Raw genomic sequence first — 26,925 nt, 5'->3', positions numbered from 1 at the left:
AAACCTCCTCTCCCCCAAATGTCTAGACGCTGTTTTTCCAGAATGAGGGAGTATCGATACACCTGCATGCAGCCACAATAGCAACACATTTCCAAACCCAGCCAGGTGATACTTGGCACATGTTAACATCCTCCGCTAGCGGGAAATCTCGTGTCTTCACCAGTGTCTCTCTGTTTTCCTGCTGGTGTCGGCTGCCGTGCAGCCACCTCATCTTCCTGCTTTTCCACCCCTGAGTCCTCTTGTATGAAACTCCGTACCTGTTCATCTCTCTCAAAGTGAAAGGAGATGCTGGATGTGATGATTTAGCTCACTTTAGTTCATGGAGGGAAGAAAGGGGATTTACTGTCATCTGTGGTCTTTCTGCTTTGTAACAGCACAATGAACATTTCCTTCTCCGTGGGCAATGACAGCATAGAAAAAGAAATCAGTAATTTTAATTGTGCTCAGTTTTGCATGCTTCATCATTTTTCTTTAGTGATTTTATGCTAAGAAGAGGTAGAAATACAATTCTTTTCAACTGAAATCATACCCCATACCTTGGGTATTCATTCTGAGGGAAGGTTAGGTAATTAAATTAAATGACATACAATTATGTTTAATGTTTTTTGGATTTAACAGAGCGGTTTATCCCACAAACTTGTTGTGGGGAGGAAAGTGCACAAACTACCTAAATAACTGGTTATGTTGATGGTAGACCTAAATCTTTTACGATGCCTCTTCCGTTTGGTATTTTGAATGAATCTGGGTATGAGTTAATATATAAATGCGCAAAAGGACAGCTCTTTGAGAATACATCTGCCCTTGTCCATTTTTCAAATGCTTGTGCTTCTGTGGTCACAGAGATTGGATACCATCCTAGTGAGAAATATTCCTGTCTCATAGCAGGTCCAGATTATCTGACACTCTGCACTGGCTCTTGGACAGATGCAAAACCCCCGAGTGAGATGCAGGCCCCAGGGAAGTTCACAGGACAGCTGCCTTTGCCCTCAGCAGCATCACGGTTTCGCTTTCTGCACACGCCCTTTGCTGGGGGAAATTGTTCCATACAGGAAATGATGCATTAAAACTACTGTGTCGTATAACTCACTTCATCACACTGCTGATATTTTTTTATGTAGGTAATCATTCTGCATTATATTAAGGATTTGCAATGTGCAGCTATAGCTCTGGCTGCTTTGCATAGGTTGGTGCATCTGCTGCAATCGGAGACCTAGTTCCTCTTCGGGGAAAACCTGTGTTGCTGCTTGCCATTTGTCCGGGTGCAAAGCCATAATTTTGGACAGCTGTCTCAACACTTCTCTAGCTGTTGCTGGAATTAAGTTGTTGATAGTGGAAAAGTAAAGGGAGTGCTACAAATCATGCATATGACTTTTATTACTTAGAGTGGTTGACAGCAAAGGTAGGTTTGAATATATAGTACTTTATGTATATACCTATATATATATACTTTATGTATAAATGAATGCAGCAAAACAGAACAAAGATTTGAGGATCTTTGGGATTTGAGAAAATTTTGAGAAATGGGTGTGCAACTGAACTTTACACAGAAGCAGATCATGTAAACACAGCTATGTTCACCTTAGGAACTTTTCTGAAAAGCAAACAAATGAATAAAATCACATTGAAGAGCTAAGCCCTGAAAACCTTATTCATCCTTTCACCAGCTCAGAACAGCTGATCCTGACAGCAGTGAGAGGGGCAAATGTCCTGTATTCTGAAAACTACATTTCCTCTTTGGAGTAAGACCATGGGTTCAGACACCCAGATTTTTAAGCTGCACGTCCTGGAGAAACCACTCAGAGGCTTGGTCACTGGTTTGTTCTGAGGTTTTTGGCTGAGTATTTTTTGCCTCTTCTGTACAGATCCTCATGTCTGTAAAAGGGCTTTACAAACACGCAGCAGCTTGTCCATCTTTGCATCGCACTGTGAGATCAAGTCATAAACCTTTCTCAAGAAAAATCTCTCATTTAGAAAGAGCAAGTGAGAACCACATGACTTGGGTACATCTCAAGCCCATGGAGATTGTTTCCTCCATTTCAGTAAACGTTGGCTCTGGCCCATAGAGTAGGGTTCTGAGGGATATCGAAGGTGTGGTATGTGAAAAAATTCCCCAACTGCTTTTGTTAATCTGTGATTTACCTTTCCCTCCCTGGCTGTAGGCCTACTCTGTGGCCGTTGCTGAATTCAGGGGTGCAATTCTCAGTGACTCACATGGGAAAGGGTTCCACGTATAATGTGCAGCTGTACACTAGACTTTTCTTTCAACGCCTTTTCCAGCTCTCTGCTGGAAATAGTCACGACATAGCATTTGCACACTTTCACAGTGAATTTCTCTCCCAGACAGTAAAATTTAGGAAATCACCTCACCTGCAGAGTTATGTGCTCTCCCTACTCCTTTGTTTGTTGGTAACATCTTACACCAGAGCAAACACTGTGCAAAGGGCAATAGTGAAGAAAGCCAAAAGATGTGTGTGTGTGCTGGGGTGAGTGGGTGCGGGTGTCCCCCAGCACATACTGAGTGGGCTGCACTCTGCCCATCTCACAGCACTAGCACCCCAAAGCGCATGCTGCCTGATCTGGCCAGCCAGCAGGAAGATGTGCAGCACTTGGCTGCAACTGGGAATGTGCCTTCTGGGGTTACATCTCCTCAGGGGCAGGATGGTGTCACCAACCCCTCTCCCCTGGGACAACCGGGATGGATGGGCACATCCCTCTGGCACCTCTGGGCAGGCAGGATGGCAGTCTGGATTTATGTACATGTGAGTGGCCTTTGAAATTATTTGCAACGCACAAACGAGGACAAAGAGAAGCCCATGGGTAGGAGAGGAGTGGGTGCTTGTGCACAGCCCAAGCTGTGCCAGGACTTCCCCTCTTCTCTGAAGCAGAAAAATAAGGATATTTCTGAGGGCAATGGGAGCGTTAGCTGGCCCCAGTGCCTGCACCTGGAGAACAGATATATAACATGAACTGGAATTAATGGCTTTTAAAATGTCCATGTGTTATGGGAACTTTAAAGTGATGTTGAAAGTAGTATTTCTTGTCTTTGGAGTTATAACTGGTGCTATGAAACGCATTCTTTTCCCATATATTTAGCTGCCACTGAATGACATTTGATGTGAAAGGTGAGAATAGAAGGAAGATAATGTTTCACAACCACAAGATCCAATTTTAAGGAAGGGAATAACACTTTTGACTAGCTGTATGTTCACTGGTCCATATAATTTAGTGGAACATTATGTCCCCCTCTGGACCACAGCACTGTGATTAGAGAACCAAGAATAGCAAATGCACAGAATTTACAATGACTGATGTAACATGATCAATAAGGAGAAACTCAGCTGTCTAAGGCTTAAACAACTGTCAAACCAGTGATGTACTAAGTTTAAAATCTAAGAGGTATTTCTTTAGTTCTTACAAATTAGGGTCCTAGTTTTTTCATGCTTGCTTTAGCCATACACACACGTCTCCACTGATTTGTGTAGCAGTACACCTAAACATACAGCTCATCCCTACCTCCTTATTTAAAATCACACCATGTGCTCTTAAAGCCCTGTGCCTGTAGCAGAGGTGAGGACCCAGGCTCAACCCAATGAGCTGGGCTGTGAGGACGGTCACTCCTCTGCTGCTTGCCTGCCCTGCCAAGTCCTTGCTGCTCCCACAGCCCCAGTGCCAGCACTGGTGTGATGGCTTTCAGCCCAGTGCCGGCGGGGCAGTGGGGCTAGCAGCCAGGGGCATGGTGGAATAAGAAGCTGGCAGAAAGCTGTTGGCTGGGGACCAATTTTCAGCACATTGCAGCTGCAGCTGGAGAAGCTGGGGCCGCCCGGCATGGGCAGCAGGCACGTCCAGGCAGCATCGGGGGAGCTTTGCCAAGGGTCTATCACAAGGTATGGGGAGAGGAGAGAAGCTGTGGGGCAGCCCAGGGGCAGCCTCCCCTTGGTGGGGTGTTTGTCCACCATCTCCTGGGTTTGTAACTTGTGCAGGGGAAGACATAGAGGCTACATGTGCCTCTGGTGCTGGATAAGGCTCCTGGATTTGGAGTCACCTGCATTGTAACCACCGGCAGAATGATCCTCCAGCACTTTGCCCTGGCTCATGTTTATAATTGCCAGGGCTGGGCCCCAACAAGCTGCTAGCTGCTTTCCAGAGTGTTTCCTCTCTGGGGAGGACAACCCCATCCATCTTGCCACCAACTTTCCTTCTGAGGTCTGCTAAAGAGCATTTCCCGAGGTCCCTCACAGGAACGTTTCAGATCCAGCAAAACACTGCATGTGAGGACTGTTCCTGGGGCAGGCAGAGGTGGAGCCAGTGTGTCTGGAAAAGGACTTGAGACTGTGTCTGGGAGGCAAAACCACAGCTGAAGGTAGGGAGGAGAGCAACTATACCCAAGGGAGTATTATTAGAGGGAAAGACCATGCCAAGCCTGGCAGTTTGAAGCTGTGAGAGACCTGTGTGCTGGTGTGTAGAGTTCTGTACTGACCATAGGTATCTCCTTGCAGAGTGCAGATATCAACCTACTGGAAGTGACCTAGAGGGAGGAGGTTCTGCCTTGACAGGCAATTACTCTCAGGTTACTCATGATTAGCTTAAACACAACTACAAATACAGGCTGCAGAGCTTCTAATTTTTTTTCTCACTGTGACACTCAGTGGGAAGCACCAACAGGTCATGTTTGCCAACTCTAGGAGTCTGTGCAATAGCTGCGCCGGCTGTCCCCTATTAGCTGCGTCTTCTCAGTTGCGTTAGTCGGCTGAAGCATGATAGGAGTTTCTCCATCTAAATTGGGGAGGAGGAGGACAAAAAATACTTTAAGAATCCTTTACTTGCTACCAAAATCAGTTTTCTTGTTAGTACCACATTTCATCTGCTGTTCTGGCTACAACTTAACCTTGGCTTTGCAGATGGCTGTGTGCGTACTAAGGAAGCAGCAATGCCCACAACGAGTCTACAAATGCTCTTACTCCTTGTCCATGTGTAGTGGCATATTTCTGGATGACTATTGGTGGTGTTATTAAAGTGGACATTAGCTGTACCTCGTGCTTTGCAGAGACTGCAGGATAAGGGTTCATGTCCCAATTGCAAGTACTTGCTCCTATAAATGTCTGAATATAATGAGTGCTGTTGTGAGTCAGCAAGCACTAACCTTGACAGTGTTTGTAAGAATGGGCCAGAAATTACTCTTGAAGAAGGCAAAGTTAACAGTATAGAAAGAATAGAGTTAAAAGAAAAAAAATAGTGATCAGTAATATACTTGAGAGGGAAGAAATCACATATATCCTGAAAGGCAGTTTGTTAAATAAAAATGTTAAATTGCATTTTGAAGTCTTATGTAATATATATACGGTAGGATTTTGAGAATTACTGTTTTAATGAGTTTGGAACTGCCAAAACCTCATATTATCACTACATAAATCCTTACTGCATTGTACTTTCTTATTCCATGCAATTATGTGTTTGGTTTCCCAATGTATCTGTAAAAAATGTGTTTGCTTTTAGAGTGGAGGAAAGTGAAGTCTTTATAGAGTTCCCTGATGGCTGTTGTGTTCCCTCTGATAATGAAAAAGGTTTGGCTGCCCTTCTCTTGGGCCTCTTTCCAACCCATCGTTTGGGGGTGGGGGGAGGAGGGGACTCAAGACTCAGAGACTGACTTTTAAAGGTTCAGCCATATCAGTGAAGTGTTTTCATATGAAAAATTTTGGACTATCTATATCTTGATACTAGCACAGCCTTCACAGCAATTGAATACAAATGATGGCATTTTTTGCCAAATGACCAAATGTTCAGAAAAAAAATCTCATCTGACATTTCCTCCTGTTTACATGACAGTTGATGGGATGAATCATGGGCAAAAGATGTAACGTACAGGAGTAACTTAACCCAGAGCAGGAATCTAATTGCATGCCATACGGCTTCCCCTCAGTGGGGGCAGAACAATTTTTACTCTGTCAAGGTGAAAGGCAAGAATGATTAAATGCCAAACAGCTTCTCTGTATGGGCAATTCTGTATTTAGACACAAGGTCAAAGACAGACACGTTTCATAACTTCTAAAAGTATATGAGTAATTAATGCTTCGAGCTCTGCTCGGGCTCAGATTAGTTTGGCAGTTCCTACCCATTTTTAAGTTGCTGTGTATTTTCTAGATTTCTGAGCAGCACTCCCTCCCACCTTCTGCTGCCTCCAAGTTGTTCATTTTCTGGAAGATCGTTGATGGAGGGCAGAGACTAGTAGTTCATTTTGCTTTGATACCCAGATGTGCAAGAAGAGAACAGGACCCACTGCAAATCTGTTGCATTGCTTCCAGCTGATCTGCAGACAATTCTGAGCTGACACCTTCACCAGGCATTTTGCTGCCTGCACCCTTCTAAGATTTGTGATGATTTTTATCAGAAAAGGGACCTATGGTATAATAAACTGTACAAATATAGCCTGCTAATGGAGAGCTGCAGAATGGAGGTGTGGCAGAATTCACAGTTTAAACTGCTTGCTATAGATAGCTTTTGCTTGCTGTTCGCCTACATTGGTATCATATGGAGTGTGGAGGAGACAATGAAGTGCTAAAAGCTTATTGCTTCTGAGTTGGGAAAGTATTTTGTTATTCAGTTTCTTTTTTCTTTTTCTTTTTTTCTCCCAGATTTCATTTTCTGTAAAGTGAAAGTTGGTCTAAAAATGCCTTGCTTTGTTCTTACAATGATAACCAACCAGGAGAGGAGAACAAACTTGCCAAACTGCTTTGAGTGCATCATTACATCCTAGAATACCAAGGCAATCCAGATTCCAATGGCACCTCCTCTTGGACCACAAAAGTCAACAAAAAGTTTGCCATCAATTTCAATGGAAGAAAAATCTGAAAGCCTGCCCCGTATGTGTGAGTGAAAGTGATGAACTGTTGCACATGTCTGTGCTGCAGACGAGTGAGGGATACTTCCTTCTGCCAGTATATTTTTGCACGTCACCTGTAACATCATGGCATGACACCACAGATTACCGGACTTCACATTTTTTTGATGTCATGTTGATCTGAAACCTAAAAATGTTATGTTTAAAATGTAATAATACAAACAAAAGGTTTTTTGGTTGGGTTTTTTTTTGTGGTTTCTTTGGGTTTTGGTTTTTTGGTCTTCCATTGTACATTAGGCCACAGTGCTTTGTGGTACAAACCAACAGTCATGAGAAGAAATCACTGAACCTAAGTACAGGCCAGGGCTTGCAACCCCCTAAGTTCCTTTAGTTCTTATGATCATGCTACCCATGGAACTACATGCTGTAAAACAAATTTCTCATGGGAGATACTCATCTAGCTGAGCACTAGAACTATTCAAATGTATTTGTTTAAAATGTTATTCTAGAGGAATATGTCATTTCAACAGAATTGAAGCCTTTGACATGATTGTGTTGATTTCAGTGACAACTCACTTTGCTTTTACATTTTAGGGAATGGATCACTGAATTTTTGGCTTCACATGGGTTTTTTCCACTAATAATTATATTTTATGGTATGTTAATTTGAGGAATGAAATCAATTGTGTAACGCCTTAATTTTGTTAAGGAGAAATGTGAGGGATTCTGAAAATTATTACTGTTGTGCCAATTTGAAAGATGAAGTCTAAATGTTGACTCCCACAACACACATATTGCCTCTTTTGTGCAGTATGGCTGGCTCTAGGCAGCTCCCACTGAGTGCAGCAACAACTGCTGGAGACTGACTCTCATATTTTTTTAGCATCAGGAATAGTGATGTTTTATTGATGTTGAACTCCTCAGAAAAGCAAGGAGTGACTACAAAATATTTGGATAAATTTAAGTATGGCCTTAGCTTAAGAACCTACATTTTGACCTTAGCAAAAAAGTTCTGGCTAGCAATAATATAGATACTGGGGACAGCAGGAAGCAAAGAAATTAATTACCAGCTAAAGCTAGAATGCTCAGTCTGTGGGCAGAGGGCATGCAAAGAATTTGGATCCTAATAGGTTTTCCTCTTCCAAAATGAAATCTACTGCAGGAGTGATGATTACAGTTTGTTTCTGAATTACCTACAGGAGCATTTCTATTTTTTACATAAAGGAAGGCACAAGTATTCACTTCTGTGGCCCAACATTTTACAATGTCTGGTGGAAAAGCCCAATATTTGCCATTATAAGTCACCTGCATCTTTTTGGCCAGCATCCCTAAAATTTGTGGAGGTGGGAGGGGGGAGTAAGTGCAGTTTGAACTGCTTATTTTTCTAAATACAGTGTCTATTTTCTTTTCAGGTGGAGGAAAGAAGCTCACATTGTCCTCTGTCATGAAGTTTTTCCTTTTATTCATTATATGTTGCTCTCTTTTCATCTAATTTTAAAATACAGAGAATTCTTCCCTACTTAGGCAAGCTGGATTTGATTGGTAGGAAAATATACCAAGACTGAAGAGAAGGGTAGGAAAGGTACAAATATCTAGTTTTCTTCAGGCCCTTCCTATATACTTAATATTGTCCTCAAAACACTTAAAAGACATAATTCCACATAATGTTTCAGACTGGTACTTTGCTAAACATTTAAAATTATTTTTAAAAATTGATATTTCGGTGAGATTTGGTGGGAGTAAAGGGATGGGAAGGCAGCCTGAAATTACGGAATACCAATAAATACCATCTGTGTCAGAAGGAGGGAGAAAATTTTTATGCCACTGGGGAATTCTGTGCTGGATTATGAGAGAAAGCAAAATACCTGCCAAACTACAAAAAAAGCAAAATTAAAAGATTCTTATCCTTCAAAGTTCCATCTTCATTTTTCAAACTTGAAACTTGGCTTTGGTGTCATAGACCCATTAAATATCTATTTTAGATTTGCACTTTTCAGGTGCCTAATGTTGTAGAGTATATTACATTTATTTCAAATAATGTATTGTGGTTATGAAGTTTTCACTAATAGTTTTTCTGCCTTTGCAGAGACTGAGCAAGTGTGATCATTTTTAAAGCTGACTGTATTTACCTTGATATGCCTTTAGGAGAAACCAATTTAAAAACACCACCATACGTTGGCATATCAGTTATATAAATAGCATTTGTTTCAACTACTACAAGTGTTTTGTTACATATTTATGGAAGGGTAAATTTGTGTGAAAAGTTGGGGGGAAAAAATTCTTCCTGCTAAGGGAACATGACATTTGCAATCTGGCAGTGCTAATTTAAGCATAATAAATGTAAGAATATAACAGCGTAAGACCTTCCATAACAATGGAAGAGAAAAAGAGTGAACTGACTGCTTAGGTCCTTCCTCATAAAATAGGAGTAATCCTAACCATAGTTTATAAAAATCTGCAACTGAAAAATGGCCTATGTCTTCCCCTGATATCTTGGCCTCTTATTGCTGGAGCAAGGGTCATAGCCTTTCTCAGCCCGTCCTGCAAGTGTCCAGCCTAACCCGTTTGAGATGTTTCTGCTTCCTCTGAAGATGAAGGCAAAACTCTGTCCCACTGAGCAGATTCGGACAGGGCTCTCTGTTCAAAATATATAGCCCACACTAATGCCAAATCAGGAAATAACCACCATCATCCTTTGGTACAGCCAAAACCTGAGTGTGCAGCTGGGGGGATGCAGCAAAGTCAAGAAAAGAGGGTGACTCTGCTGTGAAGGGGGTCCCACTGCCCCCAGCCTGTGTTCCTGGGTGGATGCTCTTTCTCCCTTCTTTGAGCTGGCATTAGCACTCAGCCTGTGCCACCGTGAAGCACAGCAGGGAGTTAAGCGGGCAGAGAACTATATGCATTTCTGAGAGGATTAATTTTCACCTGGATTGTATCCAAAATCTTGCTCCTGGTAAGGCAGCACAATTGCTACTGCCAGTGCAGAAGGGAGTGAGCAGCTTGGGGGCTGGATGGCAGAGGGGCAGGACCATGGCAGCTCCCATGCAAACTCTCTTAGGTTACTGTGCAACCTTACTGGGCATGGGGGCCCTGAGACTTGTAATGTTTCAGTGTCTCATAAGAGATACAGGAGATACTTAACTGTTAGTGCCTTAAGTTTAGTTTTTCATTAACGTACCACTTGGGAAGTTGATCAGGTTATGGTGTTAGCCACAGTGGATTGGCACATCTTCACTGATGTCTGGAAGCAGCCTCAGCATCGTGAGCAGAACATCTGGCCCACAGGCTTTAAAGATTGTTTTGAACAGTTTTGCCACACAGTAAGCCCCCATAATACACACCTCTTTCCATGTCGTTCTTTATTTGCTCTTCTAAATCTTCTGGAGACACACAAACCTCCTGCTCTTCCCTTTCAGGTGCTTTGGGTTTACACTTTCCACAGCAGCAGTTGAAGCAGCAGCAGAGGCAGCAGCAGAGGTAGCAGCCCGTCAGCAGGCCACAGACTACAAACAGGCCCTGGGTTAAACACAGTGGGAGGAAAACCCAGTGAGCAATGACCTTCCTCAAACTTGTGGCAGCCTTTTACAGCTGAAGGCAGATCATCAAAGGAACTTGAGTTCTCAAGTGTTTGGCACTCAGAAGAGTCCAGCTGCTGGCCAAGTGCCTAAACAAGGGCCAGGTCTTCCACAGTCTTCCTCACCCATGAGCTCCTACTTGCTGCTCAGAACCATGTCCACAAAGATGACACCAACCAACAGGCCCCCGCATGCCCGATTTTTCAAAGTCTGTCTGCAGCTGATGGCCCTCGGAAAAAACTTCCAGACGATATGCAAAACCCCACCCACCTTAACATGACTCATTTCCATCCTAAAAATGACTCATTTGCCCAAGATTGTTTTCACAAACACTTATTTACTGGCAGGTTCTTACCAATAACAAAACCAGGAGAAAAAGAAGCAAAGTCCCAGATGCGTCCCACATAACTTTGGGCACTGAACTAAAGCATCCAAATTAGGTCTGTAAGCCCCTGTGGGCTCCCCAAGTAGTCAATGGGAAGTTAAAAGCCCTTCCAGAGGGTGATTCAGCCCCAGGAGGATTTGAATTGCCCATGGGGGTGTCTTTATCTCCCTCTTAGCCTGTGCAGGAGCACACAGGTGACATCTCCTAAATTAGACTCCTCAGGCTGTGGTTTCTTGATCTGAGGACTCAGAAGGCAAGAAGTTCCCACCTGCTTTGCCCTCTGCTCATTCCTGTTCCAGTGGCACAAGGCAGGAGGCTTCAGCAGGGCCAGAACAACTGCCTGGGGCCAAGACCAGAGATCTCAACCAGATTCAACAGCCAGAAAACTTTAATTTACAGAGCTTTTCTTTCTCCAGACCAGGTCACTGCCTGGGTTCACAGCACAGCTCCACAGCTGCTTGCGCTGGAGACTGGATGCTGCATTGCAGCAATGGGACAGGGCACCTGCAGCAGGGAGCCCTCAGGCTGCCATTGCCACCCCGTGCTCCATGGGGACATGACAGCAGCCTGGCTCGTGACCCGGGGCAGATCCAGGCCTGCACCAAGATGTTTGTGGCAGAGGAGAAACCTTGTGTCTCTTCATGGGCATAGTGGTGTAAGAGCAAAGGAAGGCCAGTGACATTCCTGAAAAGTGAATCAGAGTTTATATGTGGAATGTGTATGTAAAGCCAGCACAGCTTTGTGGCCACTGGTTATGTATGAGTTGGAGGTATAGCCAGGCTTTAACATTACAGTTATACAGTCTGCCCTTTACTAACTATTCAGTATATTCATAAGAAAAGATGCCGCTGAGAAAGAAAGCAAGCACAAACGTCAGGATATTGTCAAACTTTGACAATGAAGCTATGTAAATAACGTTGTTATGTATGCATGTCTCAGGCAGTGTTAGTGGGGGCTGACTGGAGCATCTTTGAAGGTAGTAAGACTATGTACATGCCTAATATTAATATAGGCATGTATCAAGAGTGAGCAAGGTGGTTTTAAATGAAAAGAATGACTCAAACTTTTTGTTTTAAAATGTTTTCCTTCCAACAGACACCCAAAACCATTCTAAATAAATGATAGAACCCCTAAAATAAATTATCTGACTGTTTATCATTTATGCCATAATGGAGAATAAATTACCATAATAGATAGAATGATAAAAGACAGAATAAAAGTGTATGGAGGGAAAAAATACTTGAATTTATTCATGATACCTTAAATGTTTCAAGATTTCTTGTGCTTATATCGTCATAGTTGGTAAATCAAGAATCACCTTGTTGATGGGATCAATAACAGTTAAAGGAACAACCCCTATGCCTGCCAATGGAGAAGCAATTAAAGTTCCCATTACCTATGTCAGTATGTTCCCAGTTTAATATGCCTGCTAAGAAGCCTGGGACTCCAAAAAAAATATTTTTTTCACTTTGCATTTCACCTTTCATTTGAATTTCCTCACTTCTAATAACATGCATCCTCACAACTGTCAGATTTTGTGAGTATGAGTGTTCTAGGGAAAAGGATTTACCAGGAATGTTTGTAGTTGAAGGGGAAAAAAACGAATGAGAGCTGTGGTCCCTACCATCTTCTACCAGAATGAAGGAAATTAGGGGTCCAGAGGTCATCTGCCTCAGACTTTGATGCCTCAGATTCAAATAGTATTATGATGGACAATGTAAAAATCTGAGCCTGACCCAGTATTTGTGCATGAGTTAAAAAGAGACGGGGAATAGTGAGCTCAGCTTGCAACTTGGTGGCTCAGCAAACCACTTGATGTCCTATTAATGCTTTAGAGGTGGCAAGATTTTGGATTGGGGAGGGATAGGGAGACTGCCTGTGACAATCCTCAAATAAGTCTATATGCGTATTTTGGTTTTGGTTTTTTTTTGTACAGAATTCTTAAAAACCAGGAAGCAGTGATTACCTTTGCTGGGATATTCAACATACCTCATCTCACCTCTGGGATACAGGTCCCTTGAAACAATCCACACATTCCTCCTTTAGCTGTTAGGAATTTAAGTAACTTCTGTCTGTGCTCTCCACTGCTCTTATGAGTCAAAGCCACAGTGGTTATTTCTGTTCCTGATTTTCTAACCACAGAGGATTTTATACTCCAGAAAATCTCCATTAAAGATCAGTAAGCAGGAGAGGAAATAAAAGCTAAAAAAGCAGCAAACAGTTAAAACCCCCTTGTTTTCCAAGACTGTTAAAGGAGTCAGTACTGCTGCTCTCTGAGCTGTAAGGCAATGCTTCCCCGCACCTGAACTGTGACAAAGTGGCTGAAGAAGAGGGTGGACACCAAAGAAAAAATGGAATGATCCAGTAGGAGAAGACAGTGGATGTGGTGGGGAGTCCAGCCTGCAGCAGGAGTCAGCTACAGCAGCTGCAAGCAGGCAGCCTCCAGCCTGCTTCTGAGTGTGCAACTGTGCCTTTGCAAGTGTAGTTGAAGCACCAGTATTTTATTCATTAGTTTATTTCACTGCTCCACATTTTAAGCAGCTTCCACCTCATCCTGAAACAATTATGGTTTCTCAGACCCACAAAGTGCCCAAGTGACTTCCCCATTTGAAGGGGGACTGCAGGGCAGTGAAGCACCGGCCTGATACATGCTGAACACAGGAATCCATGTTCCACAGTTCTCAGATCAAAGCTGTCACAGTGTGCTTGCTTCACACAGTACAGATCATTTTCCTGTGTATTCCAGCAGAGTCCTTGCTTTCCCATACTTCTGTTTCTGGAAATGGGTGAGGACAGCATAGATTTTGCACATTTACAATTCTGTTGGTTTGTTACATTTCTGTAACATTTCAATATTTGCAGAAACACTCAAATTTGACATATGCAAACATCAGAGGATGCCAGTGACATAAGAGAGCACACGAACACAGCTCCTTTATGACTAGAACAGCCCATGATGTGTTTTTCCCTGAGCAATATGCCAGTTTTTGATGTCTCATTGTCTTCCTTTACTACTCTTCCTCCACTCCACCCTTCTCATCTTTTCTTCCACTTCCTTTCTCTCATCCCTTCACCAGGGCACGTATATGACACCATAATCACAGAGAGTTAGGTATTATTATCACTTACTTTGTGTTCTGTACATAGCAAAGAACACAGCTAAGTTTGTACTGTAATACACTTATTAACTGCTTGTCACATAAGTGGGACTTCTTGTTTTTGAATAATGAGTCATTTTTATTTAGTCATTACTGAAAAGAAAGTAAAAATTAACCTGGAGCACTAGATTCTAATTTAATTAATGTCTGAAAGTGTTACAAAACATGTGTTCTATTTAACTGTTTACCAAGTCAAAAAGAAAACATTCTATATTACCACTATTCTGAGCTTATGTTACATTCCGCCACTGTCAATTTTCCAGATAATGTTGGTTTTTAAATAAGCTTTTAGTAGTGGTTTAGGTTCAAATCCTACGATTTGTTAAGCCTGTAGAGAGACCGTGTTTTTCAGGGAGTTCCTTGTGTATGTAATTGTCTGTGTGCATTGTAACATTTGATTTCCAACAGAAAATAAGGCTTACCTTTGCCCACCAGCTTGAGAGCATGAAGTACGTGTTAACATTTTCCTCACCAAACTGTTCTGCCACATAAAGCCCTAATGATCCATACTTGTCATATATGTTTCGCTTGGACAGATCAGTCAGAGTTGCATGAGCATTGTTGATCTCTTTAAATTTTTCCGCAGCCTCTGGATTGTCTGGATTCTTGTCGGGATGGTATTTCAGAGCCAGTTTTCTTAAACATGAAAAAAAAAAAAAACAGAAGAAAAATAGGTCATCTGTATGTGTGCATGTATATGGACACTTACAAAATATTACAAAATATTTTGACAGAGGTAATAATTCTGATCACTGTGTTCAGCCTTCTTTTTTTCAGCTCTGCTGTACTCAGTGGAAGAAAAACAATACAAAGTGACTGAACTTGAAAGTTTTGGTAAAAGAGGTGTTCCTGTTACACTGAGCATCTACTTTGCGTATTGATACCTAGTCAGCCTCCATGTTAAAGGAGACAGTGACATATGCTGAAAGCACAGATTGCAGCATGATAATAAATCACAGGCATTTGTTGCATTATGATTGCCAACTGATTTGCATCATTTAGCAGGTCTCAACAAAGATAAAGATTTTTTAAAGGTTGTTTGAAAACACAATTATCACACTGCTTATCCCATCAACATTATCTTCTTTATAGCAAAGGAAATCCCATATTCAATTGCCTATCAATAGCTGCTATATTAAAATTTTGTAAACAGTGTCTGTGTTTGCAAAAACTCAGACACTGATAGTAGAAAACACAGGAGCTGCAATAGAAAAGAAACATCCTCCTGAAGCACAAGGTGGAAAAGCATAGTGAGTTAGTTGCAGTTTCAACTGTCTGTGGGCCTAATTCCCGACAGTCACACTTCCAAGACAGTCCTTGAAGCAGTGGAAACTGATTGTCAGCTGGCTTGGGCTGTTTATGCTGGTGGGAAGCCTTTGCTAGGAGAGGGCCCAGTACTGCCTTTTTCCCTGGCTGTACTCAGCACTACAATATCCAAGGACAGGTGCAGCTTGAAAGGAACACTGTGGTACTGTTGGCTCACGGACAGCATTGGGGAAGAACAACTCAAGAAAGAGTTTGTTTCCAACCAGTTGAGGCATTGGCAGTGTGAGGTCACATGCACTTGCCAAACAAGCATAGACAGAAATGTATCATTTGAAAAATCACCACTCCTTTTGAAGAGCTGACAATTATTTTCCCAAGACATTTATTTAATGACTACTGCTGACATCTAGTGGCATAAAAAATGATTTAGTATTGTATTAAATACTGTGATTCTCACCTCAGTCAAGCTATGTTGTTTGTAAATATTCTCTCTGAGCGTTTCAGGAGCTAGCCATGAACGTTATGTTCAAAAATATTATTTGTGGTGCAAAGGCAGTGTGCCCACACTACCTTTACCAAACGTATCCTCAGAGTGGAGTGCTGCTTGACTTTCTGCTAAAGGCCCAGTACAGGTTATTCCCCCAGTAAAATATAACTGTCTTGCTCCTGATGACAGTTCCTGCCTTAGAGACATTCTGCAAATATCAAGACTGTTATGGGCCTGGGAACAACCTCTGCCAACGATTTCTTCAGTTCTGTATGCTGAACTCAAGTCATCTTCTCACAAATCATAAATAACTTTTTAAACATGGCTCTAATAGCATAAAGGGGTTCACATTCAGTCATATTTAATATACTGTGCATGTAGTACCTTAAATATAAATTTTCAGTCATATTTAATATGTGGCACCTTAGACATAATAAAAGATGAAATAGGAGAACTGGAAAAACAAGCTAGAATCTTACATGACTAATGACATTATATGCCATCCAAGTATTTCAGTAGCTTATGCAATCTATCCCTTTTCTTAGCTGAAAAAAACCCCAGTGATTAGAATTCTAAAGAATGAGAGAGGTATTACATTCAAAAACCATGTGTGGATGCAAATATTGGACAATCTATTCCCAGCCTTTCTTTCTCTTCCCACAGACCTGAAAATATCTTCTGCCCTTTCCATATCCCAAACAATCTCAGAAAAAATAAGAAGTTGAACACAATGTAGTTTCAAATAGGTCAAAAACATCAGTTGCACACTCACTTCACTTACTATTGTTTTAGAATACTAACAGAATTAATTTCAAGAAGTACAGCTAACCAAAGATGAGATATGTTCTTATATTGATTTTGGGAAAACTGTCTTCACAAAAAACACTACATTAACAAAAAACCTTCCTGCGCATGAAGGTGACATATATTAATGGGAGATGATTTAGTAATGGGAAACAGATGTATATAGTAATAGTACAATTCATTTGAGTGAGAAAAATGACTCCATTAGGCCTAATCAAAGAAACAAAAAAGGTAAGGAGAAGAATTATGTGACATAACATGAGGTATCAGCTACATGGAAGCTTCCCTGTGGGTCCCTGGAAAACTGACACTCCCTGTATTGTGATAATTGTGGTTCAGTATGAGTAGAGAAAAAGGAAAAAGCCAAAAAATGGACACTGAAATGAATATAGGAGATTCTTGAGTACTTCCCATAACATACAGAAGGATTTATGTCCATAAAAAATTTTTCATGATGCATGGAATTCTTCAACACCTTGGGACAATGGAACTCTGAAGCCCTTACCAGCAGCAAGCTATGTAACATGTTTGGGAGACAAAAGTGACAAAAAGCAGAGAAACAGCTATCATACAAAATGGATCGGGCATTCATGGAAATGAAGTCAAAAAATATGGTCAGAATCTCTGTCAGCGGGAGGTTTAGGGTGAAAGCCGAGATCAGGACAGACTGTGCTGCAGAAGTGGGTATGACAAAAGTACATCTATGTGGACTGATCAACATTCTGAAAGGAAGAAAGTACATAGTATGCAGTGAAACACATATATGCTATGGACTAATGAGAAGTGCCAGATAGAGACATGCCATGCCCTTTTGGCTCTGGCCCAGACCCTGTGGCACCTCTATCTCTTGGCCCTGCCCGGGCGGCTGCCCTTGAAGGTGTGCCCAGGCTGGAGCTCTTGCCACCGGTGAGGCAGAGGACCAGCCAAGGCTGCCTGCGGTGAAGCCTGGGCCAGGGGATGGTGGTCCTGAGGCGCTGTGTTTTTCAGGGGTCACCTCCGGCAAGGCAAAGAGCGGGTGCGTTGTTGGTGGTGTGAGAGTGAGGCCAGCGGCAGGCCCAGGCTTTGGGTGCGGGGCAGCCCGGGCCACGGGTGGGTGCCTGGGAGGGGAGAGGACCTCAGTCAGAGGCCATGGGCTGGGGAATTAGCTCAAGTGGTAGAGCGCTTGCTTAGCATGCGAGAGGCAGCGGGATCGATGCCCGCATTCTCCAACGCTTTTCATTCTCCTGACCTGGACAACAGGGACCTTGGCTTGGGTCCCGGGTCCTCCATGGGCTGTGGGGAGCTCACCTTGCACCTGAGCTGCACAGAAGAGGAGAGCAATCCAGGGCTGCACCAAGGGCAGCACAGTGTCTGGATCGAGGGACACAGTCTCTGCTTTTACTTGAAACATGGCTGACGGCATCTAGAATAGCGTGCCCAGCTTTGGGCCTCTCTGTAGGAGACAGACATTGACCAAGAGCAGCGACCTCAGAACAAGGCCACTGGGACACTTGGGAGCAGGCGCGTTTGCCCTGTGAGGAGGTGCCAGTGAATGCGGGCTTGTCCAGAGCCTGGAGGAGAGAGGGTTTGGGGGGAGATGGGCAGCACCTTTCACTGGTTCGATGGTTAAGGTCTTTTACTGTGATGATTGGTGGAGGACTGAGAAACAACAGGCCAGAACAGAAGCGGGACAGGTTCAGTTGATTCTTCCCTCAGGACAGCCAGGCAGGAGACGAAGGGTGCCCGCGGGGCTGTGCAGTCTCCATGCTTGGAGACTGGCATGGGCTGACTGGCTGAAGCCTTCAGCAAGCTGCTGCATTCCCTGGGATTGGGGTGCTTGGATGGGGAGGTTTGTGTAGAGATGCCCTTGGACCTCATTCAAGCTGATTTCTTTGAGAACTCTGTCAGGGAGGCAGAGCTGGGAGAGGGCCCTGGCGGTCCATCAGTAGCTCTGCTGGTCGAGCAGTGGAATGCTGGCTCCCTTGCATGGCTGCCATTACGTCTCGTGTGGGCCCTGAGTTTCCTAACAGGCCTGAATGGCCCTGAGCATCCTCACGTGGGGCATTCAACTTCACGCATGGGGTCCAGGAGCTCTATTAGCTTTCAGCCGTGGGCCTTCACTCTCTTTTCGAGCAATGCAGTAGGAGTCCTGGTCACTAGCTGAGCCATGGCCAGAGCCACGGAGATGTCCAGCCACAGCAAGGCTTGATCCAGACGCTGACATGCAGACAGGTGTTCTGTCCTGTCCTCAAGCCTGTCTTGGCAGCCTGGACCTGCCTGGCACTCACTGGGCATGGTCACCACGCTGGCCTATGCAGTGACTTGCTGCCATGGAGTTGTGCCTGCCTCACCAGGATGCTAGTGCCTTCTGTTCTGGACACTGGCTTGGAGTGAGCTGCCATGGCTGTGTCTGCCCTGGACTGGTGCCACGGGCGTGAGAGGCTGCGGGCAATGTGCTCTAAGGCAAGTGGTTCTTTTTTCCTGCTGTGAGGAGAGTCATGCGTGTATGCGGGAGTGGTGTGAGAAGTGAACGTCTTTATGAGGCTGTGATGAGTGTGTGAGGTGTGAAGGCCCCATGCTTCCTTCGATAGCTCAGCTGGTAGAGCGGAGGACTGTAGGCTCCCTTGCACGGCCATCCTTAGGTCGCTGGTTCGACTCCGGCTCGAAGGAGTGCCCTTTTGGCTCTGGCCCAGACCCTGTGGCACCTCTCTCTCTTGGCCCTGCCCGGGTGGCTGCCCTTGAAGGTGTGCCCAGGCTGGAGCTCTTGCCACCGGTGGGGCAGACGACCAGCCAAGGCTGCCTGAGGTGAAGCCTGGGCCAGGGGATGGTTGGGGTGGCTGCCCTTGATGGTGTGCCCAGGCTGGAGCTCTTGCCACCGGTGAGGCAGAGGACCAGCCAAGGCTGCCTGCGGTGAAGTCTGGGCCAGGGGATGGTGGTCCTGAGGCGCTGTGTTTTTCAGGGGTCACCTCCGGCAAGGCAAAGAGCGGGTGCGTTGGTGGTGGTGTGAGAGTGAGGCCAGCGGCAGGCCCAGGCTTTGGGTGCGGGGCAGCCCGGGCCACGGGTGGGTGCCTGGGAGGGGAGAGGACCTCAGTCAGAGGCCATGGGCTGGGGAATTAGCTCAAGTGGTAGAGCGCTCGCTTAGCATGCGAGAGGCAGCGGGATCGATGCCCGCATTCTCCAACGCTTTTCATTCTCCTTACCTGGACAACAGGGACCTTTTCTGGGGGCTGTGGGGAGATCATGGTGTGCCCAGGCTTTACAGAGGAGGATGCCACCCTGGGCTATATCAGGAGTGGGACTGGCAGTTTAAGAGAAGACGTGATCTTCTCCCTCTTTGACTGTTGTCAAAAGTCATCTGCAGTACTATGTCCAGCTTTGAGCTCCCCCGTGGAGCTGAGACATCAAAGAAATGGAGCAAGCTCAGTGCAGGGCCACCAAACAGCTCTGGGAGTGGAGGGGTTTATATGTGCGGATGGGCTGAGGAAAGTGGGCATGTTCAGCTTGGAGAAAGAGGATCAACGGGCTTATGCATGACCTTCCAGCTGCTAGGAGAATGTTACAGAGTAGCAGCTGAATGGTTGCCCATTTGTCTGGTGCTTGACCAGAGGACTGGGCAGTGACTCTGAATCAAGGGAAGAGCTGCAGAAGATGACGCCCAAGGAGCTTGCGGAGATTTTCTGGTTTGGGGGTTGCACGATTTCAGGTACTAAAGGTTGGAGCAAGGTAGCATGATGCTGGAGCTGAGGTTGTTGATGAAGTAGGATGTTGGAATAGAGGCATCACATTGCGCTGTGGATGGGGAAGTTGTGGATGGGTGTGTGATGGGCAGAGGTTCTGGGCAGGGCCCCATGCTTCCTTCGATAGCTCAGCTGGTAGAGCGGAGGACTGTAGGCTCCCTTGCACGGCCATCCTTAGGTCGCTGGTTCGACTCCGGCTCGAAGGAGTGCCCTTTTGGCTCTGGCCCAGACCCTGTGGCACCTCTCTCTCTTGGCCCTGCCCGGGCGGCTGCCCTTGATGGTGTGCCCAGGCTGGAGCTCTTGCCACCGGTGGGGCAGACGACCAGCCAAGGCTGCCTGAGGTGAAGCCTGGGCCAGGGGATGGTTGGGGTGGCTGCCCTTGAAGGTGTGCCCAGGCTGGAGCTCTTGCCACCGGTGAGGCAGAGGACCAGCCAAGGCTGCCTGCGGTGAAGTCTGGGCCAGGGGATGGTGGTCCTGAGGCGCTGTGTTTTTCAGGGGTCACCTCCGGCAAGGCAAAGAGCGGGTGCGTTGTTGGTGGTGTGAGAGTGAGGCCAGCGGCAGGCCCAGGCTTTGGGTGCGGGGCAGCCCGGGCCACGGGTGGGTGCCTGGGAGGGGAGAGGACCTCAGTCAGAGGCCATGGGCTGGGGAATTAGCTCAAGTGGTAGAGCGCTCGCTTAGCATGCGAGAGGCAGCGGGATCGATGCCCGCATTCTCCAACGCTTTTCATTCTCCTTACCTGGACAACAGGGACCTTTTCTGGGGGCTGTGGGGAGATCATGGTGTGCCCAGGCTTTACAGAGGAGGATGCCACCCTGGGCTATATCAGGAGTGGGACTGGCAGTTTAAGAGAAGACGTGATCTTCTCCCTCTTTGACTGTTGTCAAAAGTCATCTGCAGTACTATGTCCAGCTTTGAGCTCCCCCGTGGAGCTGAGACATCAAAGAAATGGAGCAAGCTCAGTGCAGGGCCACCAAACAGCTCTGGGAATGGAGGGGTTTATATGTGCGGATGGGCTGAGGAAAGTGGGCATGTTCAGCTTGGAGAAAGAGGATCAACGGGCTTATGCATGACCTTCCAGCTGCTAGGAGAATGTTACAGAGTAGCAGCTGAATGGTTGCCCATTTGTCTGGTGCTTGACCAGAGGACTGGGCTGTGACTCTGAATCAAGGGAAGAGCTGCAGAAGATGACGCCCAAGGAGCTTGTGGAGATTTTCTGGTTTGGGGTTTGCACGATTTCAGGTACTAAAGGTTGGAGCAAGGTAGCGTGATGCTGGAGCTGAGGTTGTTGATGAAGTAGGATGTTGGAATAGAGGCATCACATTGCGCTGTGGATGAGGAAGTTGTGGATGGGTGTGTGATGGGCAGAGGTACTGGGCAGGGCCCCATGCTTCCTTCGATAGCTCAGCTGGTAGAGCGGAGGACTGTAGGCTCCCTTGCACGGCCATCCTTAGGTCGCTGGTTCGACTCCGGCTCGAAGGAGTGCCCTTTTGGCTCTGGCCCAGACCCTGTGGCACCTCTCTCTCTTGGCCCTGCCCGGGCGGCTGCCCTTGAAGGTGTGCCCAGGCTGGAGCTCTTGCCACCGGTGGGGCAGACGACCAGCCAAGGCTGCCTGCGGTGAAGCCTGGGCCAGGGGATGGTTGGGGTGGCTGCCCTTGAAGGTGTGCCCAGGCTGGAGCTCTTGCCACCGGTGAGGCAGAGGACCAGCCAAGGCTGCCTGAGGTGAAGCCTGGGCCAGGGGATGGTTGGGGTGGCTGCCCTTGAAGGTGTGCCCAGGCTGGAGCTCTTGCCACCGGTGAGGCAGAGGACCAGCCAAGGCTGCCTGCGGTGAAGTCTGGGCCAGGGGATGGTGGTCCTGAGGCGCTGTGTTTTTCAGGGGTCACCTCCGGCAAGGCAAAGAGCGGGTGCGTTGTTGGTGGTGTGAGAGTGAGGCCAGCGGCAGGCCCAGGCTTTGGGTGCGGGGCAGCCCGGGCCACGGGTGGGTGCCTGGGAGGGGAGAGGACCTCAGTCAGAGGCCATGGGCTGGGGAATTAGCTCAAGTGGTAGAGCGCTCGCTTAGCATGCGAGAGGCAGCGGGATCGATGCCCGCATTCTCCAACGCTTTTCATTCTCCTAACCTGGACAACAGGGACCTTGGCTTGGGTCCCGGGTCCTCCATGGGCTGTGGGGAGCTCACCTTGCACCTGAGCTGCACAGAAGAGGAGAGCAATCCAGGGCTGCACCAAGGGCAGCACAGTGTCTGGATCGAGGGACACAGTCTCTGCTTTTACTTGAAACATGGCTGACGGCATCTAGAATAGCGTGCCCAGCTTTGGGCCTCTCTGTAGGAGACAGACATTGACCAAGAGCAGCGACCTCAGAACAAGGCCACTGGGACACTTGGGAGCAGGCGCGTTTGCCCTGTGAGGAGGTGCCAGTGAATGCGGGCTTGTCCAGAGCCTGGAGGAGAGAGGGTTTGGGGGGAGATGGGCAGCACCTTTCACTGGTTCGATGGTTAAGGTCTTTTACTGTGATGATTGGTGGAGGACTGAGAAACAACAGGCCAGAACAGAAGCGGGACAGGTTCAGTTGATTCTTCCCTCAGGACAGCCAGGCAGGAGACGAAGGGTGCCCGCGGGGCTGTGCAGTCTCCATGCTTGGAGACTGGCATGGGCTGACTGGCTGAAGCCTTCAGCAAGCTGCTGCATTCCCTGGGATTGGGGTGCTTGGATGGGGAGGTTTGTGTAGAGATGCCCTTGGGCCTCATTCAAGCTGATTTCTTTGAGAACTCTGTCAGGGAGGCAGAGCTGGGAGAGGGCCCTGGCGGTCCATCAGTAGCTCTGCTGGTCGAGCAGTGGAATGCTGGCTCCCTTGCATGGCTGCCATTACGTCTCGTGTGGGCCCTGAGTTTCCTAACAGGCCTGAATGGCCCTGAGCATCCTCACGTGGGGCATTCAACTTCACGCATGGGGTCCAGGAGCTCTATTAGCTTTCAGCCGTGGGCCTTCACTCTCTTTTCGAGCAATGCAGTAGGAGTCCTGGTCACTAGCTGAGCCATGGCCAGAGCCACGGAGATGTCCAGCCACAGCAAGGCTTGATCCAGACGCTGACATGCAGACAGGTGTTCTGTCCTGTCCTCAAGCCTGTCTTGGCAGCCTGGACCTGCCTGGCGCTCACTGGGCATGGTCACCACGCTGGCCTATGCAGTGACTTGCTGCCATGGAGTTGTGCCTGCCTCACCAGGATGCTAGTGCCTTCTGTTCTGGACACTGGCTTGGAGTGAGCTGCCATGGCTGTGTCTGCCCTGGACTGGTGCCACGGGCGTGAGAGGCTGCGGGCAATGTGCTCTAAGGCAAGTGGTTCTTTTTTCCTGCTGTGAGGAGAGTCATGCGTGTATGCGGGAGTGGTGTGAGAAGTGAACGTCTTTATGAGGCTGTGATGAGTGTGTGAGGTGTGAAGGCCCCATGCTTCCTTCGATAGCTCAGCTGGTAGAGCGGAGGACTGTAGGCTCCCTTGCACGGCCATCCTTAGGTCGCTGGTTCGACTCCGGCTCGAAGGAGTGCCCTTTTGGCTCTGGCCCAGACCCTGTGGCACCTCTATCTCTTGGCCCTGCCCGGGCGGCTGCCCTTGATGGTGTGCCCAGGCTGGAGCTCTTGCCACCGGTGGGGCAGACGACCAGCCAAGGCTGCCTGCGGTGAAGCCTGGGTCAGGGGATGGTTGGGGTGGCTGCCCTTGATGGTGTGCCCAGGCTGGAGCTCTTGCCACCGGTGAGGCAGAGGACCAGCCAAGGCTGCCTGCGGTGAAGCCTGGCCCAGGGGATGGTGGTCCTGAGGCGCTGTGTTTTTCAGGGGTCACCTCCGGCAAGGCAAAGAGCGGGTGCATTGTTGGTGGTGTGAGAGTGAGGCCAGCGGCAGGCCCAGGCTTTGGGTGCGGGGCAGCCCGGGCCACGGGTGGGTGCCTGGGAGGGGAGAGGACCTCAGTCAGAGGCCATGGGCTGGGGAATTAGCTCAAGTGGTAGAGCGCTCGCTTAGCATGCGAGAGGCAGCGGGATCGATGCCCGCATTCTCCAACGCTTTTCATTCTCCTTACCTGGACAACAGGGACCTTTTCTGGGGGCTGTGGGGAGATCATGGTGTGCCCAGGCTTTACAGAGGAGGATGCCACCCTGGGCTATATCAGGAGTGGGACTGGCAGTTTAAGAGAAGACGTGATCTTCTCCCTCTTTGACTGTTGTCAAAAGTCATCTGCAGTACTATGTCCAGCTTTGAGCTCCCCCGTGGAGCTGAGACATCAAAGAAATGGAGCAAGCTCAGTGCAGGGCCACCAAACAGCTCTGGGAGTGGAGGGGTTTATATGTGCGGATGGGCTGAGGAAAGTGGGCATGTTCAGCTTGGAGAAAGAGGATCAACGGGCTTATGCATGACCTTCCAGCTGCTAGGAGAATGTTACAGAGTAGCAGCTGAATGGTTGCCCATTTGTCTGGTGCTTGACCAGAGGACTGGGCAGTGACTCTGAATCAAGGGAAGAGCTGCAGAAGATGACGCCCAAGGAGCTTGCGGAGATTTTCTGGTTTGGGGGTTGCACGATTTCAGGTACTAAAGGTTGGAGCAAGGTAGCATGATGCTGGAGCTGAGGTTGTTGATGAAGTAGGATGTTGGAATAGAGGCATCACATTGCGCTGTGGATGGGGAAGTTGTGGATGGGTGTGTGATGGGCAGAGGTTCTGGGCAGGGCCCCATGCTTCCTTCGATAGCTCAGCTGGTAGAGCGGAGGACTGTAGGCTCCCTTGCACGGCCATCCTTAGGTCGCTGGTTCGACTCCGGCTCGAAGGAGTGCCCTTTTGGCTCTGGCCCAGATCCTGTGGCACCTCTCTCTCTTGGCCCTGCCCGGGCGGCTGCCCTTGATGGTGTGCCCAGGCTGGAGCTCTTGCCACCGGTGGGGCAGACGACCAGCCAAGGCTGCCTGAGGTGAAGCCTGGGCCAGGGGATGGTTGGGGTGGCTGCCCTTGATGGTGTGCCCAGGCTGGAGCTCTTGCCACCGGTGGGGCAGACGACCAGCCAAGGCTGCCTGAGGTGAAGCCTGGGCCAGGGGATGGTTGGGGTGGCTGCCCTTGAAGGTGTGCCCAGGCTGGAGCTCTTGCCACCGGTGAGGCAGAGGACCAGCCAAGGCTGCCTGCGGTGAAGTCTGGGCCAGGGGATGGTGGTCCTGAGGCGCTGTGTTTTTCAGGGGTCACCTCCGGCAAGGCAAAGAGCGGGTGCGTTGGTGGTGGTGTGAGAGTGAGGCCAGCGGCAGGCCCAGGCTTTGGGTGCGGGGCAGCCCGGGCCACGGGTGGGTGCCTGGGAGGGGAGAGGACCTCAGTCAGAGGCCATGGGCTGGGGAATTAGCTCAAGTGGTAGAGCGCTCGCTTAGCATGCGAGAGGCAGCGGGATCGATGCCCGCATTCTCCAACGCTTTTCATTCTCCTAACCTGGACAACAGGGACCTTGGCTTGGGTCCCGGGTCCTCCATGGGCTGTGGGGAGCTCACCTTGCACCTGAGCTGCACAGAAGAGGAGAGCAATCCAGGGCTGCACCAAGGGCAGCACAGTGTCTGGATCGAGGGACACAGTCTCTGCTTTTACTTGAAACATGGCTGACGGCATCTAGAATAGCGTGCCCAGCTTTGGGCCTCTCTGTAGGAGACAGACATTGACCAAGAGCAGCGACCTCAGAACAAGGCCACTGGGACACTTGGGAGCAGGCGCGTTTGCCCTGTGAGGAGGTGCCAGTGAATGCGGGCTTGTCCAGAGCCTGGAGGAGAGAGGGTTTGGGGGGAGATGGGCAGCACCTTTCACTGGTTCGATGGTTAAGGTCTTTTACTGTGATGATTGGTGGAGGACTGAGAAACAACAGGCCAGAACAGAAGCGGGACAGGTTCAGTTGATTCTTCCCTCAGGACAGCCAGGCAGGAGACGAAGGGTGCCCGCGGGGCTGTGCAGTCTCCATGCTTGGAGACTGGCATGGGCTGACTGGCTGAAGCCTTCAGCAAGCTGCTGCATTCCCTGGGATTGGGGTGCTTGGATGGGGAGGTTTGTGTAGAGATGCCCTTGGACCTCATTCAAGCTGATTTCTTTGAGAACTCTGTCAGGGAGGCAGAGCTGGGAGAGGGCCCTGGCGGTCCATCAGTAGCTCTGCTGGTCGAGCAGTGGAATGCTGGCTCCCTTGCATGGCTGCCATTACGTCTCGTGTGGGCCCTGAGTTTCCTAACAGGCCTGAATGGCCCTGAGCATCCTCACGTGGGGCATTCAACTTCACGCATGGGGTCCAGGAGCTCTATTAGCTTTCAGCCGTGGGCCTTCACTCTCTTTTCGAGCAATGCAGTAGGAGTCCTGGTCACTAGCTGAGCCATGGCCAGAGCCACGGAGATGTCCAGCCACAGCAAGGCTTGATCCAGACGCTGACATGCAGACAGGTGTTCTGTCCTGTCCTCAAGCCTGTCTTGGCAGCCTGGACCTGCCTGGCGCTCACTGGGCATGGTCACCACGCTGGCCTATGCAGTGACTTGCTGCCATGGAGTTGTGCCTGCCTCACCAGGATGCTAGTGCCTTCTGTTCTGGACACTGGCTTGGAGTGAGCTGCCATGGCTGTGTCTGCCCTGGACTGGTGCCACGGGCGTGAGAGGCTGCGGGCAATGTGCTCTAAGGCAAGTGGTTCTTTTTTCCTGCTGTGAGGAGAGTCATGCGTG

At 48.0% G+C, this 26,925-nt stretch overlaps 1 protein-coding gene and 11 non-coding genes across 13 annotated transcripts in view; 11 read left to right on the top strand and 1 right to left on the bottom strand.

The window, feature by feature from the left end:
• Positions 1-1,392: 1,392 nt before the first annotated feature.
• The window catches only part of DNAJC5B (DnaJ heat shock protein family (Hsp40) member C5 beta), a 32,588-nt gene continuing 7,055 nt past the window's right edge, over positions 1,393-26,925 (bottom strand). For both annotated transcript variants that reach the window (XM_040588963.1, XM_040588964.1), the window contains exons 3-5: positions 14,376-14,589; positions 10,177-10,351; positions 1,393-4,773 (exon numbers count right to left, since the gene is read on the bottom strand). In XM_040588963.1, coding sequence (XP_040444897.1) covers positions 4,679-4,773; positions 10,177-10,351; positions 14,376-14,589 — 484 coding nt within the window. In that variant the 3' untranslated portion in view covers positions 1,393-4,678. The remainder of the gene's footprint in view (positions 4,774-10,176; positions 10,352-14,375; positions 14,590-26,925) is intronic.
• TRNAA-AGC lies at positions 17,646-17,718 on the top strand. Its single transcript has one exon. It is a non-coding gene; the product is annotated as a tRNA-Ala (tRNA).
• Positions 19,071-19,159, top strand: TRNAY-GUA. Its single transcript is given in 2 exon segments — positions 19,071-19,107; positions 19,124-19,159. It is a non-coding gene; the product is annotated as a tRNA-Tyr (tRNA).
• TRNAA-AGC lies at positions 19,597-19,669 on the top strand. The gene has a single exon. It is a non-coding gene; the product is annotated as a tRNA-Ala (tRNA).
• On the top strand, positions 20,344-20,432 carry TRNAY-GUA. The gene is given in 2 exon segments: positions 20,344-20,380; positions 20,397-20,432. It is a non-coding gene; the product is annotated as a tRNA-Tyr (tRNA).
• On the top strand, positions 20,870-20,942 carry TRNAA-AGC. Its single transcript has one exon. It is a non-coding gene; the product is annotated as a tRNA-Ala (tRNA).
• Positions 21,617-21,705, top strand: TRNAY-GUA. The gene is given in 2 exon segments: positions 21,617-21,653; positions 21,670-21,705. It is a non-coding gene; the product is annotated as a tRNA-Tyr (tRNA).
• Positions 22,248-22,320, top strand: TRNAA-AGC. The gene has a single exon. It is a non-coding gene; the product is annotated as a tRNA-Ala (tRNA).
• On the top strand, positions 23,673-23,761 carry TRNAY-GUA. The gene is given in 2 exon segments: positions 23,673-23,709; positions 23,726-23,761. It is a non-coding gene; the product is annotated as a tRNA-Tyr (tRNA).
• TRNAA-AGC lies at positions 24,199-24,271 on the top strand. The gene has a single exon. It is a non-coding gene; the product is annotated as a tRNA-Ala (tRNA).
• On the top strand, positions 24,946-25,034 carry TRNAY-GUA. Its single transcript is given in 2 exon segments — positions 24,946-24,982; positions 24,999-25,034. It is a non-coding gene; the product is annotated as a tRNA-Tyr (tRNA).
• Positions 25,577-25,649, top strand: TRNAA-AGC. The gene has a single exon. It is a non-coding gene; the product is annotated as a tRNA-Ala (tRNA).

This window comes from Falco naumanni, chromosome 3 (genome assembly GCF_017639655.2).
Source record: "Falco naumanni isolate bFalNau1 chromosome 3, bFalNau1.pat, whole genome shotgun sequence".
In the NCBI taxonomy this organism is placed as follows: Eukaryota; Metazoa; Chordata; class Aves; order Falconiformes; family Falconidae; genus Falco; species Falco naumanni.
Note: the sequence above shows the minus strand (reverse complement) of the source record. Positions and strands in the feature narration are given on the sequence as shown.